Source organism: Myxine glutinosa, chromosome 7 (assembly GCF_964187855.1).
Source record: "Myxine glutinosa chromosome 7, kmMyxGlut1.1, whole genome shotgun sequence".
NCBI lineage: Eukaryota > Metazoa > Chordata > Myxini > Myxiniformes > Myxinidae > Myxine > Myxine glutinosa.
In genome coordinates, this window is record NC_136267.1 from 21010484 (window position 1) to 21026640 (window position 16157).

General features: G+C 40.3%; 1 protein-coding gene across 7 annotated transcripts in view; it reads right to left on the minus strand.

The window, feature by feature from the left end:
* The window catches only part of NPEPPS (aminopeptidase puromycin sensitive), a 170237-nt gene that overhangs the window by 10075 nt on the left and 144005 nt on the right, over nt 1–16157 (minus strand). For 5 of the 7 annotated variants that reach the window (XM_068121918.2, XM_078781362.1, XM_078781361.1 and 2 more), the window contains exons 20-23: nt 14189–14331; nt 14026–14082; nt 3392–3499; nt 1828–1983 (exon numbers count right to left, since the gene is read on the minus strand). In XM_068121918.2, coding sequence (XP_067978019.2) covers nt 1828–1983; nt 3392–3499; nt 14026–14082; nt 14189–14331 — 464 coding nt within the window. Of the gene's footprint in view, nt 1–1827; nt 1984–3391; nt 3500–7593; nt 7683–7718; nt 7776–14025; nt 14083–14188; nt 14332–16157 lie in introns of those variants that run through there. The other 2 variants (XR_013624027.1, XM_068121919.2) reach the window with 2 other exon arrangements.

Below are 16157 nucleotides of genomic sequence, written 5' to 3' on the forward strand. Positions count from 1 at the left end.
ACCTTGTGAGATTAATATCTTGAAAAATAAGCGAAGTACCAACTTCTAATTTGGTGTGTGGGTGTATCTCGGCATAAGGAAGAAGGCTATTGTAAATTGGGTCGCCACGTCAAAATCCAAGATGGCCGCCACCATATATATGTCTGAACTTTGTGAGCGTAATATCTTGAAAAATAAGCAAAGCACCAACTTCTAATCTGGTGTGTGGGTGTATCTAGGCACAAGGAAGAACGCTATTGAAAATTGGGTCGCCACGTCAAAATCCAAGATGGCCGCCGCCATGTATGTCTGAACCTTGTGAGCGGAATATCTTGAAAAATAAGCGAAGTACCAACTTCTAATCTGGTGTGTGGGTGTATCTCGGCATAAGGAAGAACGCTATTGAAAATTGGGTGGCGACGTCAAAATCCAATATAGCCACCTCCATGTATGTCTGAACCTTGTGAGCGAAATATCATATCATAGCATGTTTTCTGCGTCTTAAACTTTGTCAACTCACATCACTTCACCGAAGGGGGACCTAGGCATAACGCTTGTTGCCTTGCTTTTAAGTAACCTGCTTTTCAAAAAGGACTGCTTGTCAACGATGTTATTATTTCCATTGTGTGTAATTTCAGTTTTATTTTCAATTTTATGAAATTAATTTTTTTTATTTTTCATTGATATTTGTTTTTGTTTTTATAAATGTAATTTTACCTCACTCTACTTTGATTCTTATCACTTTTTTTATTCATACTCTAACAACTTATTTTCCCTTGTTTCGTACTTTGAGATTTCTTTGTATTTGAAAAGTGCTACAAAAATAAAATTTATTATTATTACTTGGGGTCACCACAAGGGGCCGCTGTAACGACGTGCGTACTCAAATTGACATTTTCCGATTATTCCTAGCCTTAAATTAAAAATAGATTGCATACAGCTATACAAAAGTATTCGATAAATACAATTTAGAGCATCAATTTGAATGCTTCAATATGTAATTCATAATCAACAGACGCTTAAAGTGCCAAGAAATGAAATAAAACAAAAATAGCAATCTCGCCAAAACCAACTGAGCCCAAACGTGATTGTGCGACGGATGACTCATTTTGATATCAACATTCATACATACACAAGCCTTTCCGGCCACTGTATCAAGATAAGGTGTGGTACTATTTCAGATCACAAAATAAGGTTGATTAGAAATTTGTCTTTTTCTTGTCAAAAGTTTCTCTGTGCCACGACTCACCCACTCCCATATCTCACCCCCACTTTAAGTCCTCCTTCTGTTGCACAACTGCCACAACTGCTGCACTATGTGTCAGAAGCATTGAATTAAAAATGAAGAAACGAAATGGAAAGGAGATGATTTGGGGGGAGGAAGAGGAGAGTCATGTTGATCAAATGGGTGGGTGAGCAGACTCCAACCATAGACTCCTAAATGTAGCAATGTCTTCTTGTCTACAGATTTTCCTGTCATTTTGATCGTAGAATGACCTACCAGTTTTAATCCAGTGTCACGTTAACCTCAAGGCTTTCAGGATGACTGGCCACTTCATAATAACAAATAATAATAATAATAATAATAAAGAAATCCTGAAAAGCAAGTTTCAAAAAATTAAATAAATAAAGGCAGGCACCTGTTCAGATTAGATTTGGAAACCTTAATGTTCATCACATTACTCTTCAAGACAAACTAAACAAAGGTATAATCCATATAAAGTATTCATATTTCCTTGCGCAATAATCACGGCAACGTGTCATAACTGCACTGCAGCAAATGAAGGGAGGAAAGAGGCAGGTCAGGACAGAGGATGGATTTGGTGTACTTTATCGTTCCCCTCCAACCTTGACAAGGCGTGTCAGCAGGAAGCCTCCCTGGTAGCGGTTGTACAGCTCTGCCCAATTGTCTTGCACAAACTTCCAAGCTGCTGCACGGCCCAACTCTCCAGCCATTGACACTCCGGCAATCACAAAAACAGTGTCCTGTGCTCGCACTTCCTCCTGCACAGCACAACGAATGCCAAATATTTTGCAAATGCATAAACATCACTTACTGCCTCAATTGTGCAGAGCATCTCTCACACCTTAAGTGCGATTTCAAATTGTTATGAACCCAAAATAGTCAAGTGTTCACAGCATCCACTGGAATAATGGCAACGCTGTTGAGGCTATTATTTATTTATTAATCCATTTAATTAGTATGAATTTCAACATCTGGGCAAGTCACAGTGGCCAATACGGGACTTTCAAAATGATAATCTGCCCCATAATGCTTGGCGTACAAGTGCACAACCCCTATGAGTAATGTTGTACCAGGCACACTTCCCAGAGGGAGAGATCATATGTGGTGTGGGTGCCTCTTAACAGCGATGGGAAGATCATATCTGGGGCTCATGAATGCACAGGGTAAATTTAAAATCAACTTTTAAAATGATGTTATTTAATGTTACAGATGTTGAGGTAGGGGGTGGGAGCTGTGAAGGCCTGTTGTAAATAAATTGTTTATTTGGTTCCATGACAAGAAAAACTACTAGATTTTTGCATCCATTGCCAAAAGTAGACGTATGTGTGTGTTTGTTTTTTACGCTCACTTATATTAACAGTTGAGTAAATTGTAAAAACTCGTAAACGGTAGAATGAATGAATGAATGATCGTTTTAAGGCCATTTTCCCCGCTAGAGCGGGGGTTAGCCTTGCGGCCCCATGACAATCATGGTTCCCTGTTTGAGGCAATGTTTTTATGGCCGGATGCCCTTCCTGACACCAACCTTTAGTCGCCTCTTATGATGCGCAGGGATACGGTGTACCTATTCTAAACCGGGGTACACACCATAATCATTCATCCCAGCAAGCTGGTACTCAATTTGCCGACCTCGGAAGGATGGCAGGCTGAGTCAACCCCCCTGGCGTTAATTCAGCGATCGACCGGGATTCTAACTCGGGATCCTAGGATCCCAAGCCTGCACCCTAACCGCTAAGCCAACACCGGGCTCTTCGTAAACGGTAGGAGCAGTAAATAAACAACAATAGTAAATGTGAATGTAAAACTAACAACAGTAAATGGCAGGAGCACGACACCTCTTATCCATGGATATTTCTCATATTTCCTATATTTCTGCAGGTCCGATTGCATACAGCAACACATCAGTCATGGTTAACCATTTGAGAATTGCCACTTTTTGGCTTGAATGCTGAAAATTATTAATGAGACTAGTTCAAGTACTGTATAGACTTCACGCTAGCAACGGCAGGTTCAAATTGTCCGTGTTAGAAGAAGCTAGTCGCTGAAAACACGCACACAGCGCATGCGCGAAAGGGCACGTTAGCATTCATACGTCATTTCGAAAGTCCCGTGTTGAACACAAATTTCATTGCCCCATTTGAGAAACAGATGCCAGAGTATACCCACCGACATGGCGAAGTTAAGCACTTTTTGGATGAGATCAGGTGAAGAGACAGCTCCAAGAATGCGCTCAATGCGCACCCGCTCTTCTTGAAGGTCCGTTTGCTTGTGCATCTGCCGGGCAGAGAACAGAACCATGGGAAACATGAAACATTAATGATCCATTTGGCTTAACAATCACAATAAAATTATGAGCTATATGCCACGAAATTGGAATTACCCATACTGTGGATTCACTTGGTGCTGCTCTACCAGTGGGAATGAATTTTGTTCTGCGCGTTTGGGAGCAATTCTACGATTGTACTGCATTGCTCTTTAACCATAATCTGAGTTGATAGCAGGACGCTTTAAAGGAATGGTACACGCCTATTGTGATGGGCAGAGTAATAGTGCATCGTTCTCATGCTCTGGCTGGAAAAAAGCTCGACGTGGTGGACACAGGTTCAACTCTTACTGAGTGCAATCACCTGCACGAGTTTTACCACCTGCCCTTGTGCCCGGAATCTGCTGAGTCCTACCAATAGGAGTTCTGCCTAGCCAACAGAACTGCAGACTCGGTTAGGTTGCAGAAATTTGGACAAGGACAAAATCAATTCCATTTTGGTGAAGATCCGAATCCGAATACGAGAATATTTTATAAATAGTACCCCCCGTTCCCCATCGGAGAGGCAGGGAAGGTCATTCTTCTCTGGGTATACAGATTGCAGTCGATGTAGGGTCAGGCCTAAATAACATTGGGGGTGTGTTCAGTCACCAAGTTTGTTGCAGAGCACTCGCCAAGTGGCTTAAGCATTCGAGCAAGCACTCCATTCATATCTGTTGATAAGGAACAGCTGGCTTGGCAAGCACTAGCAAGCTGCTTGGTAACTGATCACACCCAGGGTTTCCATCCTTTCAGTTCGTGTTCAACCGTTTCAAAAGGTAATTAAATGTGTTTGTGGTTCATAACATTTTTATTTCTGGTTGTGTTGCTCCCATGCAAATGGCACGATAAGACGTTTGTTAACATGTTAACATGGTGTTTGGTGAAGGAAGAAAAACACTTTGGAGAGGGGGGATATTATTAGTATTAATAATGTTTTGTAATAACATTAATATTATGCTATTATATTTGGCATTGTTGTTGGTGCTTTTGTTATAACAAGCGGCTTTGGAAAAACGCCACAATGAGCTATCTCAACACAGATATACACCTCAACATGCATCCCAATTTTTGTTGCAGGAATGGCTTTCTACACTGCACCCATGTCAAGGCAAAGTGAAATGTTTGATTTATTTTTTAAACGACTATCCCCGATAATTTCACCCCAATTCCACTTTTTGAAATACCAACTTCTGTCCTGGAAGTCCTTGGTGTCCTTGTGTTTTATACTTCTCCCACCGCCCACCCCCCCCCTTCCCACGCCTCCTCCCCCCAAGCCTTCTCCCTCCAACACATCTCCCTGCTCTTAAATGTTGTGCGCTCTCAAGTGTTTGTGTGCTTCCCCTTCTCTTGTGTTCCGCTCCCTCTTTTTATATATTTTGTTTGTCTGGTTGATTTGTTTGTGAAGTAAATGTCAGCTCTTTCACGAGCCTCGATTCAGTATACAAAAAAAAAAAAAAAAAAAAAAAAAAAAAACGTGCACGTTCGTAAAATTCCAAAAGCATGAACAACAAAAAAAAGCAACAAATGTTTAACACCAATCAGATTTGCAAGAGCAAACAAAAACCCAGGTGGTGGAACAGCACCAACTGTTATTATTACACCAACCCCAACAATGTGAATAGTTTTGTTGTTAATATAACAACGCAACACTATCCTATAGTTTCCCAAATCTCTTATCAGCAATGTGTCTCAGTTTGCTGTCTACATTGTCCAATTGCACCAAATTTTATCTTTTAATTCAAAAGCAATTTTCTCAGTGTACATTGCGGTGCATCGAAAGAGTCAGTCTTGCAGAAAGTTTAAGGCACTTATAAAATGAATCAGGAAACGTACAGTATAGTTCGTTAACACTTACTATCCGGTCAGTAGCGACTTCCAATGCGTGAACCACTTTACTATTAAACTTCAGTTCGTTTTTATCTCCACCACCAAGGTGGACGGAGGTTATGTTTCCACCACTGTCTGTCTGTGAACAGGATATCTCAAAAAGTTATGGAAGGATTTGGACGAAACATGGTGGACAGCTTTGGTGTGTGACAAGGAAGAATCACTTCCATTTTGGTGAAAATCCGAATCAGGATACGAGAGGTTTTTAAAATTTTCAAGTAACTAGTACACCCGTTCCTTTTGGCTTTGGTAATTAGAAGCGGCTTTGGAAAAACGCCACGATAAAGCTATGTTAACAAGGATATACACCTCAACACGCAACCCCATTGGTGGGGAAAACCCCCTTGGGGAGGGGGGGGGGGGGAATTAATTTCATGAGAACCTTCATTGTGTGACCCTTAGTCCTCCTGTCAAGTTTGGTGTGAGATTGGATAAGTAACGACTGAATGTATCGCGGAGACAGACAGACAGACACCAAATTGTGTATTTTCGTATGATTCTCCATCATTGAGAGATGGGGCCAAAAACGACATGTATCATGATATCTGAAGTTGTGGACAAGTTATAACAAAGCTAGGTGGATGAGTTTGTTAAGTGCCAAGAACAAGCAGATTAGATTTTGGTTCGGATCCGGCCTATTAATGGGATACAAAATGTAAACTGTTCAGCGTGGCGGAGGTATGCGCTCTAACAAGTGCCGTTATAGTTGTCAATAGAATAATCAGCACAATATACTTGTGGGGAGGGGAGGGAGTGGCTTGGGGAGGACGTGAATGTGTTGCATGCTGGGACACATGACAAGGATGCCTATAGGGTGGGTGCTCTGCCAGTAATATTTAATGATGCATGCATGTACGCATTGAAATAACTAGGGCATTGCCCGTACGTGGGTGCCCGTTCCTTGCCAAAAAAAAAAAAAAACGCTACCCGTACGCTCTACCCCGCCCGTACGCCCGTAAACAAAAAAAACAACGCTCTTCGCTTCCGCCCTTCGCTCTGACTGAATTGGGAGAAATAATGCGCATAAGAAATCGAATTACGTACCGTAATGGCGGTCAGCTCGTAACGCGCTCAGCTCCGCTCGTCTCACATCGGCCACGCCTACGCAACAAAGCGTTCTGTGATTGGCTGCCGGAAGTGAAGTCTTCACTGTCCGGAAGTTCGCAAATCGCAGTTACGATGAATCGTTTTAATTTAATCGCAGTTTGAATTCGTTTTAAAACATAGTTTAACGGCAACATAGTTTTCCAACGTGAAATAAATGAATACGCTGTCAAATGTGCCGTCCGAGGCAGAGTCTGATCGCCACGTTCGGCACACGTGATAGCTCGCTGCTCTCTGATTGGTTGAAGCGTTTTTTGGACATAGCTCGGTAAGTACTTCTCCGATTAATTTAAAACCTTGAAAAGGCACATCCTCGGGTCCCCAGCAATATACCTGGCAAGTTTCAAGTATATCGGACCCGTGGTTGTCGAGAAACAGCGGTCACAGACACACAGACACACAGACACACAGAGATTGCTGGAATTATAGATAGATAAATGGTCATTTCAAATACAGCCAAATGAGACACACGCACACACACACGGACACACACGGACACACACACACACACACACACACACACACACACACACACACACACACACACACACACACACACACACACACACACACACAATGAAATTTTTAAAATGCAAATCTTTACAATCAACACAAAGTAAAACTTTCTGCAAGACCCTCCTTCATGAAATTCGACACTTACGGTTATTTTTGTTTTGATGTTCTCACTGATGCAATTTTGTGCAATTTTGTGATAGAGAACGAAATAAAAATAAAATCAATTTTGTTCTCCATCCTTGTGTGTACACCCCACCTGACGATCTTCAGAAAAACACATTGGCTTTTTACATCATCATATTACAAATTAATGTCCAATGCAAACAGCCCTATAAATTCCATGAACCAACTCCTAAGTGCTCTCCCTTCCCTCCCACACCTCACCAATACAATTAGGATCTCCAAATTGATCCTCAATGCAAATGTTTCACATTCGTTCAAATTATCTTGTAAAAACATAGCAGGTACACAAGACACACAAGGGGGGAGAGGGATGGTTGCGGGAGGGGAAAATGCGACTTCCTGTAGCATTGATCATCGCAGCGCCGCGACAGACCTCTTTACAGAATGGCAGGATGGCCGGGAGGCACGCTCTGCAGCCGGCCAGCTCTCGGCCACTCGACAGGCTGCCACTGCGAGCGTACACTCGAGGAAGGAAAAGGCACAGGCCTGGTAGAAGCCGTCAGCAAAATGGGCAGCAAACCACGCCTCTAATCACCAAGTGGTGGGTGCTGGAGGCTAAAGACGTGCACCCCTTTGGTGACCAGCCATTTGGCATGCATGCGCCTGGCCATGTATGAGACAAGTGCATTTTTTTTTCCTCAACTCATTTGGGGGGTTTGGGGGGGGAGGGAAGGAGGGTGGGGGTGCGCTAGAGAGCAATTAAGCAATTACTACGATGCCAGCATAATAGTGATGCCAATTTCAAAGGTCGGAGCCTGAGGTTAACTCCAGGCAATGACGATCAGCCCACAAATTCAGTGTCAAAAAATATCCTCCTTCGAGCACTCTAGCACCACCTTCAAGGTAACCCTTCATGTAAAACATTCAAACTGAGACTGACAAGTCCTTCATACAGGAATGACAAAAGAAGATGTGATAAGGAAAACCAAATTGCATAAATCATATTGTGCTGATCAGTAAAACTACAAGAGAAAAGCAAAAATGAGGTTACGAGAAGTAAAGAGATTTAGGGAAATAAGGCAACGCAAGGCATTTTGAAATAACAGCAACAAGATAGATTTAGAATTGTCACCCTTTATCTGCAACCTTCACATAAATCTTATCATTTGAATCAATTTAAAGAAAAACCTTGAGCAGTGTTAACAAAAGGAAAGAGTGTATATGTATGTATGTATGTATGTATGTATGTATGTATGTATGTATGTATGTATATATATATATATATATATATATATATATATATATATATATATATATATATATATATATATATATATATATATATATATATATATATATATATATATATCTATATATCTATATATATATCTATATATATAAAAGAAGCTCAGTTCAATTTTAGTGTCAAAACAGAATAAAAGAAAACAACAAAATTACATGAGCATCAATAAATTGTAGCCCATTTGTAGGATCAGACTTGAAATGCAGGAGGTATTTGGCTCTGCCTATTTTGATTTTGGTATGAAACATGCTGAGCATACATTAAAGCGATGTTTTGCCATTTATACCAGGATGTGCAAATAGTAGCCATGGCCAGCAAAGCGTGCTGGGGATTGCACCAAACCTTGTGTTGCAAATTGCTCACATGTATAATATAATCATGTGCAGCTAAACGGAATGGGAAAGATGCCCAAAGTATTATATGTTAATATTAATTATGCCCATATATCTCGTGATATTAAGTATGCCATATTAAATATGCCCATATATCTCATGAAATCAAATATGCCAATATATCTCATGATATTAAATATGCCATATAATCCCATGATAATAAATATGTCCATATATCTGGTGATATTAAGTATGCCATATTAAATATGCCCATATATCTTATGATATCAAATATGCCAATATATCTCATGATATTAAATATGCCCATATATCTCATGATATCAAATATGCCAATATATCTCATGATATCAAATATGCCAATATATCTCATGATATTAAATATGCCACATGAAATGTGCCCATATATCTTGTAATATTCAATATGCCCATACATCTCGTGCTATTAAATATGCCACATTAAATGTGCCCATATATCTTGTAATATTCAATATACCAATATATCTCATGATATTAAATATGCTCATATAATCCCGTGATAATAAATATGTCCATATATCTGGTGATATTAAGTATGCATAATTAAATATGCCCATATATCCATGATATCAAATATGCCAATATATCTCATGATATTAAATATGCCCATATAATCCCGTGGTAATAAATATGTCCATATATCTCGTGATATTAAGTATGCCATATTAAATATGCCCATATATCTCATGATATTAAATATGCCCATATACCTCATGATATCAAATATGCCAATATATCTCATGATATTAAATATGCCCATATAATCCCGTGATAATAAATATGTCCATATATCTGGTGATATTCAATATGCCACATTAAATGTGCCCATATATCTTGTAATATTCAATATGCCCATACATCTCGTGACATTAAATATGCCACATTAAATATGCCCATATATCTCATGATATTAAATATGCCACATTAAATGTGCCCATATATCTTGTAATTTTCAATATGCCCATATATCTCGTGACATTAAATATGCCACATTAAATATGCCTATATATCTCATATTAAATATGCCAAATAAAATATGCCCATATATCTCATGATTTAAAATATGCCACATTAAATACGCCCATATATCTCGTAATATTAAATAAGCCCACATATCTGGTGATATTAAATATGCCCATACATCTCGTGATATTAAATATGCCTGTATATATCGTTATATTAAATACAGTATACCATATTAAATATGCTCATATATCTTGCAATATTAAATGTATTATAAATAAATAATAAATATATCTCGTGATAAATATATAATAAATATATCTCGTGATATTAAATATGCCTATACATATCATATTAAAAATGATTTGATCCCTGGTGTTGGGCTAGCGGCTAGGGTGCCGGCTTAGGATCCTAGGATCCTGGGTTCGAATCCCGGTCAATCGCTGAATTAACGCCAGGGGGGTTGACTCAGCCTGTCATCCTTCCGAGGTCGGCAAATTGAGTACCAGTTCACTGGTAATTCCCTGCTTGTCGTTAAAGGCGGCAAAAAGGGTTGGCGTCAGGAAGGGCATCCGGCCGTAAAACATTGCTTCAAAAAGGGGACCGAAAAACAACAACTACCACGGTCCCCGAAAAGGCCAACCCCCGCTTTGCGGGGAAAAATGGCCTCTAAACGGTGGTTTTATATCATATTAAAAATGCACATACATCTTGTGATATTAAATATGCCCATATATATCATGATTTCAAAAATGCATAAATATCTTGTGAAATAAAATATGGCCATATATCTTGTGATATTATATATGCCTATACATCTTGGAATATCAAATATGCCCATACATCTTGTGATATCAAATATTCCCATTTACTGTTATCTCAGGATATTAAATATGCCCATACATTTCACAATATTAAATATGCCCATATATCTCATGGTATTAAATATGCCCATATAAGAATAATAATAATAATAATAATAATAATAATAATACATTTATTTTATATAGCGCTTTTCAAGAAGCCCAAAGGCGCTTTGACAGAGTACAAAAAACAAGTGCAAAAAGACAAAAAATCAATAGGTAAATAATCAAAGCAAAAGGAAGGAGGAGAAGAAGAGATAGTCAGGGGTTAAATGCTGTGGGTTAAATGTTGAATGCATTGTTGAACAGGTGGGTCTTGAGTGAGGTTTTGAATGTAGTGAGTGAGGAGGAGTCTCTGATGGTGTGAGGTAGTGAGTTCCAGAGGGTGGGAGCAGCGATGGAGAAGGCCCTGTCCCCCCAGGATCTGAATTTGGTCCAGATGGGGGGGGGGGGGGGGGGTCAGGAGGTTGGTACCAGCAGAGCGGAGGTTTTGCGGGTGGGAGTGTGTCTGGAGAGGAGGTCAGTCAGGTAGGATGGGGCCAGTTTATGGAGGGCTTTGTAGGTCAAGAGGAGGATTTTGTACTGGATTCTCTGGGGGATGGGGAGCCAGTGAAGCTTATAAAGGACGGGGGTGATGTGGTCACGGGTCCGGGAATGGGTGAGTAGGCGGGCAGCGGAGTTCTGAATGTATTGGAGTTTATTGGTGATTATTGAGGGTGAACCATAGAGGAGGCTGTTGCAGTAGTCCAGACGGGAGGTGATGAAGGCGTGGATGAGGGTTTCTGCAGCCGTGGAGGAGAGGGATGGATGGAGACGGGCGATGTTTTTCAGGTGAAAGCGGGCTGTCTTTGTGATCTGTTTAGTGTATTTGTCGAAGGAGAGGGTTTGGACAAAGATGATGCCAAGATTCCGGATGTATGGGGAGGTGGATACTGGGAAACCGTCGATGTTGAGGGCAAAGTTATGGGTTGATTTGGTGAGCGTTTTTGGGCCAATGATGATTATTTCAGATTTATCATAGTTAAGTTTGAGGAAGTTGATTTGAAGCCAGGATTTTATTTCAGTGATGCAGTTTGTCAGGATAGAGTGGGTGGCGGTGGAGATGGACTTGGTGGAGATGAAAAGCTGGATGTCATCGGTGAAGCAGTGGAATTGGAGACCATGACGGCAGATTAAGTGACCAAGGAGGGACAGGTACAGGATGAAGAGGAGGGGGCCAAGAACTGAACCTTGGGGGACACCTTGGGGGAGGGGAGCAGTGGGGGATTTGCAGTTATTGATGGAGATGAACTGGCGTCTGTCAGAGAGGTATGATTTGATCCAAGAGAGGGCAGTGCCGGTAATGTTAAAGGTGGTTTCAAGTCGGGTGAGGAGGATGGTGTGATTGATGGTGTCAAAGGCGGCGCTGAGGTCGAGGAGGATGAGAATGTTGAGGTTGCCGGCGTCAGAGGAAAGGAGGAGGTCGTTGGTGATTTTGAGGAGAGCAGTTTCAGTACTGTGGTTGGAGCGGAATCCGGATTGGAATGTTTCATACATGTTATTGGCAGAGAGGTGATGTTTGAGTTCAGTGGCTACAGCGCGTTCCAAAACTTTTGACAGAAAGGGTAGGTTGGAGATGGGTCTGAAGTTGTTTAGGGTGTCAGGGTTTAGTCCAGGTTATCTCATGATATTAAATCTACCCATATATCTTGTGATATTAAATATGCCCATATATCTCATGATATTAACACTGAGTAGGGATGACGTCCAGTGCCGCAACCTGCGAAAAAGTTTTGTGTATGGATGACGTTACTACACGTCATCGACTATACCTATAAATAGATCGTCAGTACGTCATATATATAAATAGATCGTCATATATATATATATACATATATATATACACATATATATATATATATATATATATATATATATATATATATATATATATATATATATATATATATATATATACAGTATATACATATATATACAGTATATATATACAGTATATATATACAGTATATATATACAGTATATATATACAGTATATATATATATATATATATATATATATATATATATATATATATATATATATATATATATATATATATATATATATATATATATATATATATATGTATATCGTGGTATTAAAAATGCCCATGTATATCTCATGGTATTAAATATGCCCATATATATCTCGTGGTATTAAATATGCACATATGCCTCCATGGGGAGTTTTATTTGTAACTAGAACAATGTGACTGTGTTGCCAATATGCCTCCGCATAATGGGTAGATGCCATCACTGCATATGTGTGGATAGGGGATCACTTTTATGAAGTTTCGTGTTGATCAGATAAGGTTAGTTTTTCTATCCAAGATGGCTGCCAAACCACGTGACCGATATCATTTTCAAACGATATGCAACAGTGCTGTTAGATGATATTTGTAAAAATTCGCATCGATAGGGTGAGCGGTTTCAGATATAATTATTTAATATTTTCTTTCAATCCAAAATGGCTGCCAAACCATGTGACCTATAATGTCATAAACTTAATATTTCAAAACAAATGGGTCATAGATCATGTGCATGCAATTTCAGATTTTTAGGATAAAGAACTCGATTAAAACATTTTTGGCTGGTTTTCCACTTCACCTATGATGTCATCATTATCATGCTTTTGTTCCCCATTGTGAGTACTTGACAATGTGCCAAGTTTCAAATTATTCCATTCAGCGGTTTCCAAGAAATAATTTTTTAATTATTTGCTTTTAATCCAAGATGGCTGCCATACCATGTGACCGATGATGTCACAATTATCATAAAAACATTCTGCACAGGTGTCACTCCTACCCTGAAAGTGTCTTAATCGGACATGGTTGCTGAGAAAAACGAGGTTTAGCCCGGACGGACGGACAACCCGCAAAACATAATGCCTCGAGCAACTTTGTCGGCGGAGGCATTTAAAAAATGTGGACAATGTATTTTGTCATCTTGTCATTATAGCATTTGCTTTCCCAGATTCCTGTCTATGTTTTGTGGTCATCAAATTCAACTGTTTTATTCAAAATAATTCAAATAACAACCTTTGCTCTCAACAACAAAAGCATGCTTCAATTCATTTTCCTTTCCATTGCCTCATTCCAAAGCCGACCTCGTGTTCTTGTTGCCGTTTGTGAATTACTGAAGTCCTGAGTTTTTAAGGCCAATTTAAATTTTCTTTGGCAGTGTCTACATATTATGCAAGAAAACTGGAGGACAGGAATCGATTTTAATGGAAAATAATAGGGGTTGGTGCAAATGTGGTTCAGGCTAAAGTCTTATTTTATTTTAGCAATCAAGTTTCCTCGCAATACCTTTAACATGGTGTCCAAAGTGTTGGCATCTCCGTGCTTCACCACTGTTACATAAACCTGCAAAAGCAGTGTAGTGCAGTCAGGTCAATAAAAAAAACCAAAAAAAAAAACCATCGAGATACGAATAAAGGAGGAAAATAAATAAATAAATGAACAAACATACTGGAGTGCGCAGGTCTGCTGAGAGAACATGCTTGCCCTCCACGTGGTCACGAAACCGTCGTCGAGCCTCCTCAATTGTGGGTTGGTGCCCAGCCCTACCCAGTCGACCAAGAACCAAACCCCGCAGAAGGGCATCTAGGTGGCCTGTGTGGGCACACAGGAAACTTCCTTTATGGGCAAACTATAGCCAAACGTTCCCAGAACTCCACTATCTACACATTTCTGTCCACAGCCACCCAGGGCAGTACCACCACCAATCCCTTGAGGGCTTAGCGGAACATTTGTTCTCTTGAAAGCTCATTGGGCAGGCTGTCAGATTTGGGAATGGGGGAGGGAAGAGGGGAGTTGTGGTGTTTTTCTGCCTTATGGGTTGCATTCCTAGTTCTGCAGTGCATGATAGAGGGTACCACTGGAGTCAGTATTCCCACAGGTTTGCCACCAGAAAGATAGAGGCCCAAACCCGGATGTAGCGCCTCTGCTAGACCGCCTCATCATCTGACGCATAATCTTGGGTCTCTTTCTTTGGCAGTTCATGATGGGAACTGCACCGATCACAGGATTCTCGGGAGGCCCTTCCGAGGCCACTAGTTTGCGCTGCTGCTGTCATCTGGAACGCTGCTGGTTTGTCTGCAAGGTTCCCTGAACCTTTTTGTTTTTTTTGGTCTCGACCACCCCATGGTGGAAATAAGATAAAATAAAAACATTGTCAATTCTTAAATATATATATATATATGATGTAGCATCTCGTAGAGAACTGATGCAGCATGTATATTTTGAATTCACATGGCATGGAAGTTCAAAATCAACATTCAAATTCTAGCTCAATCACTCCAAAATAAATACTTCCCCCCCCCCCAAAAAATTTGCTCAATCAAAAATAAATATCTCAAAACTGAGAATATATTGCTTGCTTAAGATGGAAATTTTTGTGGTTTAAACATCATATTGTGAGAAATTTCCAAAGCTTTTGTGAATGTGAACAACACGAGCATATATGCTGGTGTGTGTGGGTCCTTGACGTCCAAAGAGTTTGAGAAAGTAAAGCTTCAAGGGCGACGAGTTTCTAACTGGGCATAGGGAAGGTCACCTAGCCGCGAGAGAACAGGGCCCTTGATGCTGCCGTATGAGATTGGTAACACAGCTTGTTGTTAAACTGTTAAAAATACAGCGTCCAAAAAAAGACTTACCACTCCATTTTCATTTCAGGTCTAAAGCTGTTATATCGAACTTATACAACAGGCATTTTAAAGGCATTTTCCCTGCTAGAGCGGGGGTTAGCCTTGCGGTCCCCATGACAATCTTCTCCATTTTGCCCTATTTTCTGCATCTCTCCTTGTTAACCCCCTTGCCCGCATTTCTTCTTCCACCATCTTTAGCCAAGTCTTTCTCGGTCTTCCCCGTCCTCTACTTCCTTCTAAATTCATTTCCATCACTCTTCTCAACCAGTCACTTTCATCCTTCCTCAACACATGACCAAACCATCTCAACCTGTTCCTCTTCACAGCATCAATCACAGGCTCTATTCCCATCATCTTTCGCAATTCTTCATTTGTCTTCCTCTCTCTCAACGATACTCCGCACATCCACCGAACCATTCGCATTTCCACCCTTTCCAGCCTTCGTTGCTGCTCTACGTTCATTACCCATGTCTCGCTCCCATAAATCATAACACTTCTCACACATGCAGCATACACCTTTCCCTTCGGTTTCAATGACACTCCCCTCCTCATCAGCACGCTACTCAGTTCCAGAAACTTCTACCATGCACATCTCACTCTCACGTAATTATATCGAACTTATCTGAACAAGAATGTTCATCGAGTGAAGAGGGGGGGGGGGGGGGGGCAGGAGTTTAAAATGCAAGGGAAAATATGGAAACAAAAGAGAGCGGGGACAGAACGCACCATTATGGCCGTGTTTCTATTTGAGTTTTATTGAGACGGAGGTGAGAGCGCACATGCAATTTGATG